Source organism: Neolamprologus brichardi, chromosome 3 (assembly GCF_056152115.1).
Source record: "Neolamprologus brichardi isolate AB-2024 chromosome 3, ASM5615211v1, whole genome shotgun sequence".
Lineage (NCBI taxonomy): Eukaryota > Metazoa > Chordata > Actinopteri > Cichliformes > Cichlidae > Neolamprologus > Neolamprologus brichardi.
In genome coordinates this window covers 48,718,345-48,734,511 of record NC_142106.1, presented here as the reverse complement: position 1 = coordinate 48,734,511, position 16,167 = coordinate 48,718,345, and the positions used below count along the sequence as shown (strand labels likewise).

The 16,167-nt window shown below is 47.6% G+C and overlaps 1 protein-coding gene, 5 non-coding genes and 17 pseudogenes across 6 annotated transcripts; 22 read left to right on the top strand and 1 right to left on the bottom strand.

Moving 5' to 3' along the window:
* The first annotated feature begins 1,392 nt into the window (after nt 1-1,392).
* LOC148105027 (5S ribosomal RNA) lies at nt 1,393-1,511 on the top strand (annotated as a pseudogene).
* Nucleotides 1,512-1,901: 390 nt separating this feature from the next.
* On the top strand, nt 1,902-2,020 carry LOC148105026 (5S ribosomal RNA; annotated as a pseudogene).
* Nucleotides 2,021-2,410: 390 nt separating this feature from the next.
* Nucleotides 2,411-2,529, top strand: LOC148105025 (5S ribosomal RNA; annotated as a pseudogene).
* A 390-nt stretch (nt 2,530-2,919) lies between these two features.
* Nucleotides 2,920-3,038, top strand: LOC148105024 (5S ribosomal RNA; annotated as a pseudogene).
* A 390-nt stretch (nt 3,039-3,428) lies between these two features.
* Nucleotides 3,429-3,547, top strand: LOC148105023 (5S ribosomal RNA; annotated as a pseudogene).
* A 390-nt stretch (nt 3,548-3,937) lies between these two features.
* LOC148105022 (5S ribosomal RNA) lies at nt 3,938-4,056 on the top strand (annotated as a pseudogene).
* A 390-nt stretch (nt 4,057-4,446) lies between these two features.
* Nucleotides 4,447-4,565, top strand: LOC148105021 (5S ribosomal RNA; annotated as a pseudogene).
* Nucleotides 4,566-4,955: 390 nt separating this feature from the next.
* On the top strand, nt 4,956-5,074 carry LOC148105020 (5S ribosomal RNA; annotated as a pseudogene).
* A 389-nt stretch (nt 5,075-5,463) lies between these two features.
* On the top strand, nt 5,464-5,582 carry LOC148105019 (5S ribosomal RNA; annotated as a pseudogene).
* A 389-nt stretch (nt 5,583-5,971) lies between these two features.
* On the top strand, nt 5,972-6,090 carry LOC148105018 (5S ribosomal RNA). The gene has a single exon (XR_015718699.1). It is a non-coding gene; the product is annotated as a 5S ribosomal RNA (ribosomal RNA).
* A 390-nt stretch (nt 6,091-6,480) lies between these two features.
* LOC148105017 (5S ribosomal RNA) lies at nt 6,481-6,599 on the top strand (annotated as a pseudogene).
* A 390-nt stretch (nt 6,600-6,989) lies between these two features.
* On the top strand, nt 6,990-7,108 carry LOC148105016 (5S ribosomal RNA; annotated as a pseudogene).
* A 389-nt stretch (nt 7,109-7,497) lies between these two features.
* LOC148105015 (5S ribosomal RNA) lies at nt 7,498-7,616 on the top strand (annotated as a pseudogene).
* A 389-nt stretch (nt 7,617-8,005) lies between these two features.
* LOC148105014 (5S ribosomal RNA) lies at nt 8,006-8,124 on the top strand. Its single transcript, XR_015718698.1, has one exon. It is a non-coding gene; the product is annotated as a 5S ribosomal RNA (ribosomal RNA).
* A 390-nt stretch (nt 8,125-8,514) lies between these two features.
* LOC148105013 (5S ribosomal RNA) lies at nt 8,515-8,633 on the top strand (annotated as a pseudogene).
* A 390-nt stretch (nt 8,634-9,023) lies between these two features.
* On the top strand, nt 9,024-9,142 carry LOC148105012 (5S ribosomal RNA; annotated as a pseudogene).
* Nucleotides 9,143-9,532: 390 nt separating this feature from the next.
* On the top strand, nt 9,533-9,651 carry LOC148105011 (5S ribosomal RNA; annotated as a pseudogene).
* A 390-nt stretch (nt 9,652-10,041) lies between these two features.
* On the top strand, nt 10,042-10,160 carry LOC148105010 (5S ribosomal RNA; annotated as a pseudogene).
* A 389-nt stretch (nt 10,161-10,549) lies between these two features.
* Nucleotides 10,550-10,668, top strand: LOC148105009 (5S ribosomal RNA; annotated as a pseudogene).
* Nucleotides 10,669-11,057: 389 nt separating this feature from the next.
* Nucleotides 11,058-11,176, top strand: LOC148105008 (5S ribosomal RNA). Its single transcript, XR_015718807.1, has one exon. It is a non-coding gene; the product is annotated as a 5S ribosomal RNA (ribosomal RNA).
* Nucleotides 11,177-11,566: 390 nt separating this feature from the next.
* Nucleotides 11,567-11,685, top strand: LOC148105007 (5S ribosomal RNA). Its single transcript, XR_015718806.1, has one exon. It is a non-coding gene; the product is annotated as a 5S ribosomal RNA (ribosomal RNA).
* Nucleotides 11,686-13,667: 1,982 nt separating this feature from the next.
* On the bottom strand, nt 13,668-14,965 carry LOC148105006 (uncharacterized). The gene is made up of 4 exons (XM_087838360.1): nt 14,830-14,965; nt 14,553-14,799; nt 14,185-14,467; nt 13,668-14,093 (listed from the first exon to the last, which is right to left on the bottom strand). The coding sequence occupies exons 1-4, from the start codon at nt 14,963-14,965 to the stop codon at nt 13,668-13,670; spliced, it is 1,092 nt and encodes a 363-aa protein (XP_087694486.1).
* A 740-nt stretch (nt 14,966-15,705) lies between these two features.
* On the top strand, nt 15,706-15,824 carry LOC148105005 (5S ribosomal RNA). Its single transcript, XR_015718805.1, has one exon. It is a non-coding gene; the product is annotated as a 5S ribosomal RNA (ribosomal RNA).
* The last annotated feature ends 343 nt before the right edge of the window (nt 15,825-16,167 follow it).

Genomic DNA, 16,167 nt, shown 5'->3' with positions numbered 1-16,167 from the left:
TGGCTTTTGCTTTCTCTGTGCACAAGGTAGGCTATGTCAGTTAACTTCAAGTACTATTACAGTTTTTTCTGAATGCTTAAACCCTAACTGTGATTCTTATAGCACAATTCCTAAAACTATTAATACTTATAGCAAAACCACTCACTGAGTTTGCAAATCTAAAAGCACAAACACTGCTTTGCACTCAGTTTGCAATTTTGTAACACACACTTTGCAAAAGTGTAGGCACAACTCACTGCTTACACTCAATTACCAAATTTCCAACACACTCCTAGCAAAATTATACACATGTATGGCTATCATTAACACTATTTTGCCAACTGTCTGGCACACTTTCACTTGTGAAAACTTTTTTAGATAATTAGTTCACTTTGCAATCAGCCTAAGCACTATAATACAGGTAAGCTCTGTGTGTGGAGTACAATGGAGGGAGCAGGAAGAGTGAGAAGTAGAGGAGGCCGAGGAAGAGGACGTGGAGGTGAAGAAGTAGGATGAAGAGGACGACAAGGACAAGGAGGAGCAAGAGGAGGATGAGAAGGGGGGAGAGGAGGACGAGGAGGGGGGAGAGGAAGGGTAAGAAGAGTAAGAAATAGAATTGCTCATGACATCAGAGCTACAATAGTGGACCATGTAATCAACCGTGGAATGACCCTGAGGGAAGCTGGCCAACGGGTTCAGCCTAACTCGAGCCACTACTCTGTAGCAAGCATCATAAGGACATTTTGAAATGAGAATCAGTTAGTACAGTCACTTTGCACTAAGATTTGTAGCACAACAATACCATAGATGTAAAAATACTGAAATTGTTACTTTACAGAATTGCTAGACGACCAGATGCTGGGGGCAGAGGAAGCATGTTCACTGCAGAACAAAAAACCCATATAGTCAATATGGCGATTGCAAATAATCCTATACTTGGAAATAAACACTTATGAAAAGCAGGGCTGGGCTTGGTTAGTACTTGGATGGGAGACTGCCTGGGAATACCTGGTGCTGTAAGCCTTTCATTTTCATGTCATTGAACTGCTTTTGATCCAGAGAAGGGGTGTATTAAAAGACCCAAAGCAGCTGCCCATTAATGAGGGCACATTAACGACATTGCTTTTGGCTGTTTTCACCAATGTCTTGTTCTGCTGGCTGAGGCCACCTACAACACACCAGGGCCAGTGCTGCTGGCCCAGGCTAACTACACCACACCAGGCCCTGTGCTGGTTCCTGAGGCCATCTTCAAAAATCCAGGGCCCGTGCTGCTGGATAAATGCTAAACTGAGTCTTTGGGTTAGGGTATTAGGCAAGCATGCAGGTAGGGTTATAGGATTGTGTTCGTAACTTCAGGTACTGGCCACCTCATCACTTGATTCCATAAATTGACACATTGTGCTGTGGGCAGCAGCTTACGGCCATACCACCCTGAGCACGCCTGACCTCGTCTGATCTCGGAAGCTAAGCAGAGCTGGGCTTGGTTAGTACTTGGATGGGAGACTGCCTGGGAATACCTGGTGCTGTAAGCCTTTCATTTTCATGTCATTGAACTGCTTTTGATCCAGAGAAGGGGTGTATTAAAAGACCCAAAGCAGCTGCCCATTAATGAGGGCACATTAACGACATTGCTTTTGGCTGTTTTCACCAATGTCTTGTTCTGCTGGCTGAGGCCACCTACAACACACCAGGGCCAGTGCTGCTGGCCGAGGCTAACTACACCACACCAGGCCCTGTGCTGGTTCCTGAGGCCATCTTCAAAAATCCAGGGCCTGTGCTGCTGGATAAATGCTAAACTGAGTCTTTGGCTTAGGGTATTAGGCAAGCATGCAGGTAGGGTTATAGGATTGTGTTCGTAACTTCAGGTACTGGCCACCTCATCACTTGATTCCAAAAATTGACACGTTGTGCTGTGGGCAGCAGCTTACGGCCATACCACCCTGAGCACGCCTGACCTTGTCTGATCTCGGAAGTTAAGCAGGGCTGGGCTTGGTTAGTACTTGGATGGGAGACTACCTGGGAATACCTGGTGCTGAAAGCCTTTCATTTTCATGTCATTGAACTGCTTTTGATCCAGAGAAGGGGTTTATTAAAAGACCCAAAGCAGCTGCCCATTAATGAGGGCACATTAACGACATTGCTTTTGGCTGTTTTCACCAATGTCTTGTTCTGCTGGCTGAGGCCACCTACAACACACCAGGGCCAGTGCTGCTGGCCGAGGCTAACTACACCACACCAGGCCCTGTGCTGGTTCCTGAGGCCATCTTCAAAAATCCAGGGCCCGTGCTGCTGGATAAATGCTAAACTGAGTCTTTGGGTTAGGGTATTAGGCAAGCATGCAGGTAGGGTTATAGGATTGTGTTCGTAACTTCAGGTACTGGCCACCTCATCACTTGATTCCATAAATTGACACATTGTGCTGTGGGCAGCAGCTTATGGCCATACCACCCTGAGCACGCCTGACCTCGTCTGATCTCGGAAGCTAAGCAGGGCTGGGCTTGGTTAGTACTTGGATGGGAGACTGCCTGGGAATACCTGGTGCTGTAAGCCTTTCATTTTCATGTCATTGAAATGCTTTTGATCCAGAGAAGGGGTGTATTAAAAGACCCAAAGCAGCTGCCCATTAATGAGGGCACATTAACGACATTGCTTTTGGCTGTTTTCACCAATGTCTTGTTCTGCTGGCTGAGGCCACCTACAACACACCAGGGCCAGTGCTGCTGGCCGAGGCTAACTACACCACACCAGGCCCTGTGCTGGTTCCTGAGGCCATCTTCAAAAATCCAGGGCCTGTGCTGCTGGATAAATGCTAAACTGAGTCTTTGGCTTAGGGTATTAGGCAAGCATGCAGGTAGGGTTATAGGATTGTGTTCGTAACTTCAGGTACTGGCCACCTCATCACTTGATTCCATAAATTGACACGTTGTGCTGTGGGCAGCAGCTTACGGCCATACTACCCTGAGCACGCCTGACCTTGTCTGATCTCGGAAGCTAAGCAGGGCTGGGCTTGGTTAGTACTTGGATGGGAGACTGGCTCGGAATACCTGGTGCTGTAAGCCTTTCATTTTCATGTCATTGAACTGCTTTTGATCCAGAGAAGGGGTGTATTAAAAGACCCAAAGCAGCTGCCCATTAATGAGGGCACATTAACGACATTGCTTTTGGCTGTTTTCACCAATGTCTTGTTCTGCTGGCTGAGGCCACCTACAACACACCAGGGCCAGTGCTGCTGGCCGAGGCTAACTACACCACACCAGGCCCTGTGCTGGTTCCTGAGGCCATCTTCAAAAATCCAGGGCCTGTGCTGCTGGATAAATGCTAAATTGAGTCTTTGGCTTAGGGTATTAGGCAAGCATGCAGGTAGGGTTATAGGATTGTGTTCGTAACTTCAGGTACTGGCCACCTCATCACTTGATTCCATAAATTGACACATTGTGCTGTGGCCAGCAGCTTACGGCCATACCACCCTGAGCACGCCTGACGTCGTCTGATCTCGGAAGCTAAGCAGGGCTGGGCTTGGTTAGTACTTGGATGGGAGACTGCCTGGGAATACCTGGCCCTGTAAGCCTTTCATTTTCATGTCATTGAACTACTTTTGATCCAGAGAACGGGTTTATTAAAAGACCCAAAGCAGCTGCCCATTAATGAGGGCACATTAACGACATTGCTTTTGGCTGTTTTCACCAATGTCTTGTTCTGCTGGCTGAGGCCACCTACAACACACCAGGGCCAGTGCTGCTGGCCGAGGCTAACTACACCACACCAGGCCCTGTGCTGGTTCCTGAGGCCATCTTCAAAAATCCAGGGCCCGTGCTGCTGGATAAATGCTAAACTGAGTCTTTGGGTTAGGGTATTAGGCAAGCATGCAGGTAGGGTTATAGGATTGTGTTCGTAACTTCAGGTACTGGCCACCTCATCACTTGATTCCATAAATTGACACGTTGTGCTGTGGGCAGCAGCTTACGGCCATACTACCCTGAGCACGCCTGACCTTGTCTGATCTCGGAAGCTAAGCAGGGCTGGGCTTGGTTAGTACTTGGATGGGAGACTGCCTGGGAATACCTGGTGCTGTAAGCCTTTCATTTTCATGTCATTGAACTGCTTTTGATCCAGAGAAGGGGTGTATTAAAAGACCCAAAGCAGCTGCCCATTAATGAGGGCACATTAACGACATTGCTTTTGGCTGTTTTCACCAATGTCTTGTTCTGCTGGCTGAGGCCACCTACAACACACCAGGGCCAGTGCTGCTGGCCGAGGCTAACTACACCACACCAGGCCCTGTGGTGGTTCCTGAGGCCATCTTCAAAAATCCAGGGCCTGTGCTGCTGGATAAATGCTAAACTGAGTCTTTGGCTTAGGGTATTAGGCAAGCATGCAGGTAGGGTTATAGGATTGTGTTCGTAACTTCAGGTACTGGCCACCTCATCACTTGATTCCATAAATTGACACATTGTGCTGTGGGCAGCAGCTTACGGCCATACCACCCTGAGCACGCCTGACCTCGTATGATCTCGGAAGCTAAGCAGGGCTGGGCTTGGTTAGTACTTGGATGAGAGACTGCCTGGGAATACCTGGTGCTGTACGCCTTTCATTTTCATGTCATTGAACTGCTTTTGATCCAGAGAAGGGGTGTATTAAAAGACCCAAAGCAGATGCCCATTAATGAGGGCACATTAACGACATTGCTTTTGGCTGTTTTCACCAATGTCTTGTTCTGCTGGCTGAGGCCACCTACAACACACCAGGGCCAGTGCTGCTGGCCGAGGCTAACTACACCACACCAGGCCCTGTGCTGGTTCCTGAGGCCATCTTCAAAAATCCAGGGCCTGTGCTGCTGGATAAATGCTAAACTGAGTCTTTGGCTTAGGGTATTAGGCAAGCATGCAGGTAGGGTTATAGGATTGTGTTCGTAACTTCAGGTACTGGCCACCTCATCACTTGATTCCATAAATTGACACATTGTGCTGTGGGCAGCAGCTTACGGCCATACCACCCTGAGCACGCCTGACCTCGTCTGATCTCGGAAGCTAAGCAGGGCTGGGCTTGGTTAGTACTTGAATGGGAGACTGCCTGGGAATACCTGGTGCTGTAAGCCTTTCATTTTCATGTCATTGATCTGCTTTTGATCCAGAGAAGGGGTGTATTAAAAGACCCAAAGCAGATGCCCATTAATGAGGGCACATTAACAACATTGCTTTTGGCTGTTTTCACCAATGTCTTGTTCTGCTGGCTGAGGCCACCTACAACACACCAGGGCCAATGCTGCTGGCCAATGCTAACTACACCACACCAGGCCCTGTGCTGGTTCCTGAGGCCATCTTCAAATTCCAGGTCCTGTGCTGCTGGATAAATGCTAAACTGAGTCTTTTTCTTAGGGTATTAGGCAAGCATGCAGGTAGGGTTATAGGATTGTGTTCGTAACTTCAGGTACTGGCCACCTCATCACTTGATTCCATAAATTGACACATTGTGCTGTGGGCAGCAGCTTACGGCCATACCACCCTGAGCACGCCTGACCTCGTCTGATCTCGGAAGCTAAGCAGGGCTGGGCTTGGTTAGTACTTGAATGGGAGACTGCCTGGGAATACCTGGTGCTGTAAGCCTTTCATTTTCATGTCATTGAACTGCTTTTGATCCAGAGAAGGGGTGTATTAAAAGACCCAAAGCAGCTGCCCATTAATGAGGGCACATTAACAACATTGCTTTTGGCTGTTTTCACCAATGTCTTGTTCTGCTGGCTGAGGCCACCTACAACACACCAGGGCCAGTGCTGCTGGCCGAGGCTAACTACACCACACCAGGCCCTGTGCTGGTTCCTGAGGCCATCTTCAAATTCCAGGTCCTGTGCTGCTGGATAAATGCTAAACTGAGTCTTTGGCTTAGGGTATTAGGCAAGCATGCAGGTAGGGTTATAGGATTGTGTTCGTAACTTCAGGTACTGGCCACCTCATCACTTGATTCCATAAATTGACACATTGTGCTGTGGGCAGCAGCTTACGGCCATACCGCCCTGAGCACGCCTGACCTCGTCTGATCTCGGAAGCTAAGCAGGGCTGGGCTTGGTTAGTACTTGGATGGGAGACTGCCTGGGAATACCTGGTGCTGTAAGCCTTTCATTTTCATGTCATTGAACTGCTTTTGATCCAGAGAAGGGGTGTATTAAAAGACCCAAAGCAGCTGCCCATTAATGAGGGCACATTAACGACATTGCTTTTGGCTGTTTTCACCAATGTCTTGTTCTGCTTGCGGAGGCCACCTACAACACACCAGGGCCAGTGCTGCTGGCCGAGGCTAACTACACCACACCAGGCCCTGTGCTGGTTCCTGAGGCCATCTTCAAAAATCCAGGGCCTGTGCTGCTGGATAAATGCTAAATTGAGTCTTTGGCTTAGGGTATTAGGCAAGCATGCAGGTAGGGTTATAGGATTGTGTTCGTAACTTCAGGAACTGGCCACCTCATCACTTGATTCCATAAATTGACACATTGTGCTGTGGCCAGCAGCTTACGGCCATACCACCCTGAGCACGCCTGACGTCGTCTGATCTCGGAAGCTAAGCAGGGCTGGGCTTGGTTAGTACTTGGATGGGAGACTGCCTGGGAATACCTGGCCCTGTAATCCTTTCATTTTCATGTCATTGAACTACTTTTGATCCAGAGAACGGGTTTATTAAAAGACCCAAAGCAGCTGCCCATTAATGAGGGCACATTAACGACATTGCTTTTGGCTGTTTTCACCAATGTCTTGTTCTGCTGGCTGAGGCCACCTACAACACACCAGGGCCAGTGCTGCTGGCCGAGGCTAACTACACCACACCAGGCCCTGTGCTGGTTCCTGAGTCCATCTTCAAAAATCCAGGGCCTGTGCTGCTGGATAAATGCTAAAATGAGTCTTTGGCTTAGGGTATTAGGCAAGCATGCAGGTAGGGTTATAGGATTGTGTTCGTAACTTCAGGTACTGGCCACCTCATCACTTGATTCCATAATTTGACACATTGTGCTGTGGGCAGCAGCTTACGGCCATACCACCCTGAGCACGCCTGACCTCGTCTGATCTCGGAAGCTAAGCAGGGCTGGGCTTGGTTAGTACTTGAATGGGAGACTGCCTGGGAATACCTGGTGCTGTAAGCCTTTCATTTTCATGTCATTGATCTGCTTTTGATCCAGAGAAGGGGTGTATTAAAAGACCCAAAGCAGATGCCCATTAATGAGGGCACATTAACAACATTGCTTTTGGCTGTTTTCACCAATGTCTTGTTCTGCTGGCTGAGGCCACCTACAACACACCAGGGCCAATGCTGCTGGCCAATGCTAACTACACCACACCAGGCCCTGTGCTGGTTCCTGAGGCCATCTTCAAATTCCAGGTCCTGTGCTGCTGGATAAATGCTAAACTGAGTCTTTGGCTTAGGGTATTAGGCAAGCATGCAGGTAGGGTTATAGGATTGTGTTCGTAACTTCAGGTACTGGCCACCTCATCACTTGATTCCATAAATTGACACATTGTGCTGTGGGCAGCAGCTTACGGCCATACCACCCTGAGCACGCCTGACCTCGTCTGATCTCGGAAGCTAAGCAGGGCTGGGCTTGGTTAGTACTTGAATGGGAGACTGCCTGGGAATACCTGGTGCTGTAAGCCTTTCATTTTCATGTCATTGAACTGCTTTTGATCCAGAGAAGGGGTGTATTAAAAGACCCAAAGCAGCTGCCCATTAATGAGGGCACATTAACAACATTGCTTTTGGCTGTTTTCACCAATGTCTTGTTCTGCTGGCTGAGGCCACCTACAACACACCAGGGCCAGTGCTGCTGGCCGAGGCTAACTACACCACACCAGGCCCTGTGCTGGTTCCTGAGGCCATCTTCAAATTCCAGGTCCTGTGCTGCTGGATAAATGCTAAACTGAGTCTTTGGCTTAGGGTATTAGGCAAGCATGCAGGTAGGGTTATAGGATTGTGTTCGTAACTTCAGGTACTGGCCACCTCATCACTTGATTCCATAAATTGACACATTGTGCTGTGGGCAGCAGCTTACGGCCATACCGCCCTGAGCACGCCTGACCTCGTCTGATCTCGGAAGCTAAGCAGGGCTGGGCTTGGTTAGTACTTGGATGGGAGACTGCCTGGGAATACCTGGTGCTGTAAGCCTTTCATTTTCATGTCATTGAACTGCTTTTGATCCAGAGAAGGGGTGTATTAAAAGACCCAAAGCAGCTGCCCATTAATGAGGGCACATTAACGACATTGCTTTTGGCTGTTTTCACCAATGTCTTGTTCTGCTTGCGGAGGCCACCTACAACACACCAGGGCCAGTGCTGCTGACCGAGGCTAACTACACCACACCAGGCCCTGTGCTGGTTCCTGAGGCCATCTTCAAAAATCCAGGGCCTGTGCTGCTGGATAAATGCTAAATTGAGTCTTTGGCTTAGGGTATTAGGCAAGCATGCAGGTAGGGTTATAGGATTGTGTTCGTAACTTCAGGAACTGGCCACCTCATCACTTGATTCCATAAATTGACACATTGTGCTGTGGCCAGCAGCTTACGGCCATACCACCCTGAGCACGCCTGACGTCGTCTGATCTCGGAAGCTAAGCAGGGCTGGGCTTGGTTAGTACTTGGATGGGAGACTGCCTGGGAATACCTGGCCCTGTAATCCTTTCATTTTCATGTCATTGAACTACTTTTGATCCAGAGAACGGGTTTATTAAAAGACCCAAAGCAGCTGCCCATTAATGAGGGCACATTAACGACATTGCTTTTGGCTGTTTTCACCAATGTCTTGTTCTGCTGGCTGAGGCCACCTACAACACACCAGGGCCAGTGCTGCTGGCCGAGGCTAACTACACCACACCAGGCCCTGTGCTGGTTCCTGAGGCCATCTTCAAAAATCCAGGGCCCGTGCTGCTGGATAAATGCTAAACTGAGTCTTTGGGTTAGGGTATTAGGCAAGCATGCAGGTAGGGTTATAGGATTGTGTTCGTAACTTCAGGTACTGGCCACCTCATCACTTGATTCCATAAATTGACACGTTGTGCTGTGGGCAGCAGCTTACGGCCATACTACCCTGAGCACGCCTGACCTTGTCTGATCTCGGAAGCTAAGCAGGGCTGGGCTTGGTTAGTACTTGGATGGGAGACTGCCTGGGAATACCTGGTGCTGTAAGCCTTTCATTTTCATGTCATTGAACTGCTTTTGATCCAGAGAAGGGGTGTATTAAAAGACCCAAAGCAGATGCCCATTAATGAGGGCACATTAACGACATTGCTTTTGGCTGTTTTCACCAATGTCTTGTTCTGCTGGCTGAGGCCACCTACAACACACCAGGGCCAGTGCTGCTGGCCGAGGCTAACTACACCACACCAGGCCCTGTGCTGGTTCCTGAGGCCATCTTCAAAAATCCAGGGCCTGTGCTGCTGGATAAATGCTAAAATGAGTCTTTGGCTTAGGGTATTAGGCAAGCATGCAGGTAGGGTTATAGGATTGTGTTCGTAACTTCAGGTACTGGCCACCTCATCACTTGATTCCATAATTTGACACATTGTGCTGTGGGCAGCAGCTTACGGCCATACCACCCTGAGCACGCCTGACCTCGTATGATCTTGGAAGCTAAGCAGGGCTGGGCTTGGTTAGTACTTGGATGGGAGACTGCCTGGGAATACCTGGTGCTGTACGCCTTTCATTTTCATGTCATTGAACTGCTTTTGATCCAGAGAAGGGGTGTATTAAAAGACCCAAAGCAGATGCCCATTAATGAGGGCACATTAACGACATTGCTTTTGGCTGTTTTCACCAATGTCTTGTTCTGCTGGCTGAGGCCACCTACAACACACCAGGGCCAGTGCTGCTGGCCGAGGCTAACTACACCACACCAGGCCCTGTGCTGGTTCCTGAGGCCATCTTCAAAAATCCAGGGCCTGTGCTGCTGGATAAATGCTAAAATGAGTCTTTGGCTTAGGGTATTAGGCAAGCATGCAGGTAGGGTTATAGGATTGTGTTCGTAACTTCAGGTACTGGCCACCTCATCACTTGATTCCATAATTTGACACATTGTGCTGTGGGCAGCAGCTTACGGCCATACCACCCTGAGCACGCCTGACCTCGTCTGATCTCGGAAGCTAAGCAGGGCTGGGCTTGGTTAGTACTTGAATGGGAGACTGCCTGGGAATACCTGGTGCTGTAAGCCTTTCATTTTCATGTCATTGATCTGCTTTTGATCCAGAGAAGGGGTGTATTAAAAGACCCAAAGCAGATGCCCATTAATGAGGGCACATTAACAACATTGCTTTTGGCTGTTTTCACCAATGTCTTGTTCTGCTGGCTGAGGCCACCTACAACACACCAGGGCCAATGCTGCTGGCCAAGGCTAACTACACCACACCAGGCCCTGTGCTGGTTCCTGAGGCCATCTTCAAATTCCAGGTCCTGTGCTGCTGGATAAATGCTAAACTGAGTCTTTGGCTTAGGGTATTAGGCAAGCATGCAGGTAGGGTTATAGGATTGTGTTCGTAACTTCAGGTACTGGCCACCTCATCACTTGATTCCATAAATTGACACATTGTGCTGTGGGCAGCAGCTTACGGCCATACCACCCTGAGCACGCCTGACCTCGTCTGATCTCGGAAGCTAAGCAGGGCTGGGCTTCGTTCGTACTTGAATGGGAGACTGCCTGGGAATACCTGGTGCTGTAAGCCTTTCATTTTCATGTCATTGAACTGCTTTTGATCCAGAGAAGGGGTGTATTAAAAGACCCAAAGCAGCTGCCCATTAATGAGGGCACATTAACAACATTGCTTTTGGCTGTTTTCACCAATGTCTTGTTCTGCTGGCTGAGGCCACCTACAACACACCAGGGCCAGTGCTGCTGGCCGAGGCTAACTACACCACACCAGGCCCTGTGCTGGTTCCTGAGGCCATCTTCAAATTCCAGGTCCTGTGCTGCTGGATAAATGCTAAACTGAGTCTTTGGCTTAGGGTATTAGGCAAGCATGCAGGTAGGGTTATAGGATTGTGTTCGTAACTTCAGGTACTGGCCACCTCATCACTTGATTCCATAAATTGACACATTGTGCTGTGGGCAGCAGCTTACGGCCATACCACCCTGAGCACGCCTGACCTCGTCTGATCTCGGAAGCTAAGCAGGGCTGGGCTTGGTTAGTACTTGGATGGGAGACTGCCTGGGAATACCTGGTGCTGTAAGCCTTTCATTTTCATGTCATTGAACTGCTTTTGATCCAGAGAAGGGGTGTATTAAAAGACCCAAAGCAGCTGCCCATTAATGAGGGCACATTAACGACATTGCTTTTGGCTGTTTTCACCAATGTCTTGTTCTGCTGGCTGAGGCCACCTACAACACACCAGGGCCAGTGCTGCTGGCCGAGGCTAACTACACCACACCAGGCCCTGTGCTGGTTCCTGAGGCCATCTTCAAAAATCCAGGGCCTGTGCTGCTGGATAAATGCTAAACTGAGTCTTTGGCTTAGGATATTAGGCAAGCATGCAGGTAGGGTTATAGGATTGTGTTCGTAACTTCAGGTACTGGCCACCTCATCACTTGATTCCATAAATTGACACATTGTGCTGTGGGCAGCAGCTTACGGCCATACCACCCTGAGCACGCCTGACCTCGTCTGATCTCGGAAGCTAAGCAGGGCTGGGCTTGGTTAGTACTTGGATGGGAGACTGCCTGGGAATACCTGGTGCTGTAAGCCTTTCATTTTCATGTCATTGAACTGCTTTTGATCCAGAGAAGGGGTGTATTACAGTTTTTTCTGATTGCTTAAGCACATTTTTTGTAACTATTGGCTATTTTTGCAAAACTCTACACACAAATAAGAAAACCTGTCACCCAATTATCAAAACATTGTAGTTCTCTTGCAAAAGCGAACACAGCTAGATTAACTCTTCACACCTTCGTAAAAATGGTGTTTTCGTATCAAACAGTACACACAAGCCATCATCTACTAAGCACACAATGCGCCACCTGCACACTGATTGTATGAATACAAAACACATCTGGCTTTTGCTTTCTCTGTGTACAGATGTCAATTTGAGGTCACACTTTTGTCATAGTGTCATGTAAACATACAAGGATCCAAACTTCAAGTATTGGTGTTTATTCACACTCATCAAAACCAAGACAAAGTCAGAACACAAAATAGGAATTTCACAAAAAAAAGGGGAAAAAAAGACAATCAGCGGACATCATGTCGTCTTTCTGGGTCCGGCCAAAAAATTTCGTCCACATCGCATGCGATATCCTCCAGTCCAAGGCACCGGCGAAAATATCTCCTTGAATGCCGTATCCAGGCCTGACATGATGCCTGGTCAATATCTCCACATGCCTCCTCCATTGCCTGTAAAAGGGCTACCTGTTGATGAGGATGACGGTCGTACACTTTCCAGCGCCAGCCAGAGAAGAACTCCTCGATGGGATTTACAGTTTTTTCTGATGGCTTGAGCACATTTTTTGTAACTATTGGCTATTTTTGCAAAACTCTACACACAAATAAGAAAACCTGTCACCCAATTATCAAAACATTGTAGTTCTCTTGCAAAAGCGAACACAGCTAGATTAACTCTTCACACCTTCGTAAAAATGGTGTTTCCGTATCAAACAGTACACACAAGCCATCATCTACTAAGCACACAATGCGCCAACTGCACACTGATGGTATGAATAAAAAACACATCTGGCTTTTGCTTTCTCTGTGCAGAAGGTAGGCTATGTCAGTTAACTTCAAGTACTGGTTTTTATTCACACACATCAAAACAAACACAAGTGTTTATATCCAAGTATAGGATTATTTGCAATCGCCATATTGACTATATGGGTTTCTTGGTCTGCAGTGAACATGCTTCCTCTGCCCCAGCATCTGGTCGTCTAGCAATTCTGTAAAGTAACAATTTCAGTATTTTTACATCTATGGTATTGTTGTGTTTCTCATTAGCATATGGCAGTGCTACAAATCTTAGTGCAAAGTGACTGCACTAACCGATTCTCATTTCAAAATGTCCTTATGATGCTTGCTACAGTGTAGCGGCGTGAGTTAGGCTGGACCCGTTGGCCAGCTTCCCTCAGGGTCATTCCACGGTTGATTACATGGTCCACTATTGTAGCTCTGATGTCATCAGCAATTCTATGTCTTACTCTTCTTACCCTTCCTCTCCCCCCTCCTCGTCCTCCTCTCCTCCCTCCTCATCCTCCTCTTGCTCCTTCTTGTCCTTGTCGTCCTCTTTTTCCTACTTCTTCACCTCCACGTCCTCTTCCTCGGCCTCCTCTACTTCTCACTCTTCCAGCTCCCTCCATTGTTCTCCACACACAGAGCTTACCTGTATTATAGTGCTTGGGCTGATTGCAAAGTGAACTAATTATCTAAAAAAGTTTTCACATGTGACAGTGTGCCAGACAGTTGGCAAAATAGTGTAAATAATGGCCGTAAATGTGTATAGTTTTGCTAGGAGTGCGTTGATCATTTGGAAATTGAGTGCAAAGCAGTGAGTTGTGTTTACAGTTCTGCAAAAAGAGTGCTGTGCAGTGGATTGTAGCTACAGGTTTGCAAAGTGTGTGTTACAAAATGGCAAACTGAGTGCAAAGCAGTATTTGTGCTTTTAGTTTTGCAAACTCAGTGAGTGGTTTTGCTATAAGTATTAATAGTTTTAGAAATTGTGCTATAAGAATCACAGTTAGGGTTTAAGCATTCAGCAAAAACTGTAAGAATGGAGAGTATGGAGGGAGGTTGAGTGCCATGAAGGATGGGTGGTCTGTAAACCAGTTGCGGACCAAAGCAGCCCTATGGAAACTAACATTGTCCCATATGATGACATATCGGGTCTGCTCTCGTCTCTGAACAGTGAGCATGTCATGCAAGGTGTCCAGGAATGCAATAATGTGTGCAGTGTTGTATGGGCCTATGGTTGCATGATGGTGAACAACACCATTTTGGCTTATAGCTGCACACATGGTTTTGTTACCACCACGTTGTCCTGGGACATTGATGATGGCACGGTGTCCAATTATGTTCCTGCCACGTCTCCTGGTTTTACTGAGGTTAAAACCGGCCTCATCTACAAAAAGTAGCTCATGTCCCGTTGCATCTGCTTCTAGTTCCATCACTCTCTGGACAAGACAAAACAAATGCAACACATCAGGCCCATGCACAGCACTACAGTATGCACTTCCAAATTCAGAACCAATGACACTAGCTTACCTGCACATAGTCATATCGCAGTTGCTTTACACGTTCTGTGTTTCTCTCGAAAGGAACTCTGTAAATTTGCTTCATTCTTATTCTGTGGCGCGCAAGTACACGACTTAGTGCAGAAATGCTTGCACTGTGTATATTTTGAAAGATGGTGTCATTATCAATTATGCGCTGCTGTATTTCGCGCAGTCTTATTGCATTATTGGCAATCACCATGTTCACTACATGGGTCTCTTGCTCTGGAGTGAACATTCTGCCTCTGCCCCCAACATCTGGACGTCTAGCAATTCTGTAAAGTAACAATTTCAGTATTTTTGCATGTATGGTACTGTTGTCTTTCTCATTAGAGTATGGCAGTGCTACAAAGTACTTACCGATTCTCATTTCGAAATATCCTAATGATGCTTGCCACAGTGTAGCGGCTCAGTTTAGGCTGAACCCGTTGGCCAGCTTCCCTCAGGGTCATCCCATGGTTGATGACATGGTCCACTATTGTAGCTCTGATGTCATCAGTTATTCTGTTTCTTACTCTTCTTACCCTTCCTCTTTCCCCTCCTCGTCGTCTTCTTGCTCCTCCTTGTCCTCTTCCTCTAACTTCCTCTAACCCTCTTGCTTCTTCACCTCCATGTCCTCTTCCTCCAACTTCTTCACCTCCACGTCCTCTTCCTCCAACTTCTTCACCTCCACGTCCTCTTCCTCCAACTTCTTCACCTCCACGTCCTCTCCCTCGGCCTCCTCTGATTCTCACTCTTCTCATTCTTACTGCTCCTTCCATTGTACTCCACATAGACAGCTTACCTGTGGCCTGTTTATAGTGCTTAGGCTGATTGCAAAGTGAACTAATTATCTAAAAAAGTTTTCACATGTGACAGTGTGCCAGACAGTTGGCAAAATAGTGTAAATAATAGCCTTAAATGTGTATAGTTTTGCTAGGAGTGCGTTGATAATTTGGAAATTGAGTGTAAAGCAGTGAGTTGTGTTTACAGTTCTGCAAAAAGAGTGCTGTGCAGTGGATTGTAGCTACAGGTTTGCAAAGTGTGTGTTACAAAATGGCAAACTGAGTGCAAAGCAGTATTTGTGCTTTTAGTTTTGCAAACTCAGTGAGTGGTTTTGCTATAAGTATTAATAGTTTTAGAAATTGTGCTATAAGAATCACAGTTAGGGTTTAAGCATTCAGAAAAAACTGTAAAAGACCCAAAGCAGATGCCCATTAATGAGGGCACATTAACAACATTGCTTTTGGCTGTTTTCACCAATGTCTTGTTCTGCTGGCTGAGGCCACCTACAACACACCAGGGCCAGTGCTGCTGGCCGAGGCTAACTACACCACACCAGGCCCTGTGCTGGTTCCTGAGGCCATCTTCAAAAATCCAGGGCCTGTGCTGCTGGATAAATGCTAAACTGAGTCTTTGGCTTAGGGTATTAGGCAAGCATGCAGGTAGGGTTATAGGATTGTGTTCGTAACTTCAGGTACTGGCCACCTCATCACTTGATTCCATAAATTGACACATTGTGCTGTGGGCAGCAGCTTACGGCCATACCACCCTGAGCACGCCTGACCTCGTCTGATCTCGGAAGCTAAGCAGGGCTGGGCTTGGTTAGTACTTGGATGGGAGACTGCCTGGGAATACCTGGTGCTGTAAGCCTTTCATTTTCATGTCATTGAACTGCTTTTGATCCAGAGAAGGGGTGTATTAAAAGACCCAAAGCAGCTGCCCATTAATGAGGGCACATTAACGACATTGCTTTTGGCTGTTTTCACCAATGTCTTGTTCTGCTGGCTGAGGCCACCTACAACACACCAGGGCCAGTGCTGCTGGCCGAGGCTAACTACACCACACCAGGCCCTGTGCTGGTTCCTGAGGCCATCTTCAAAAATCCAGGGCCTGTGCTGCTGGATAAATGCTAAACTGAGTCTTTGGCTTAGGGTATTAGGCAAGCATGCAGGTAGGGTTATAGGATTGTGTTCGTAACTTCAGGTACTGGCCA

Excerpts from the sequence above, each read along its gene's own strand:
- LOC148105006 (XM_087838360.1), bottom strand. The coding sequence starts at position 14,965 with ATGTGGAGTACAATGGAAGGAGCAGTAAGAATGAGAAGAGTGAGAATC. Across the intron at positions 14,468-14,552 it reads ATATTTCGAAATGAGAATCG|AATTGCTAGACGTCCAGATG; the intron begins GTAAGTACTTTG and ends GTTACTTTACAG. Across the intron at positions 14,094-14,184 it reads TGCGATATGACTATGTGCAG|AGAGTGATGGAACTAGAAGC; the intron begins GTAAGCTAGTGT and ends TGTCTTGTCCAG.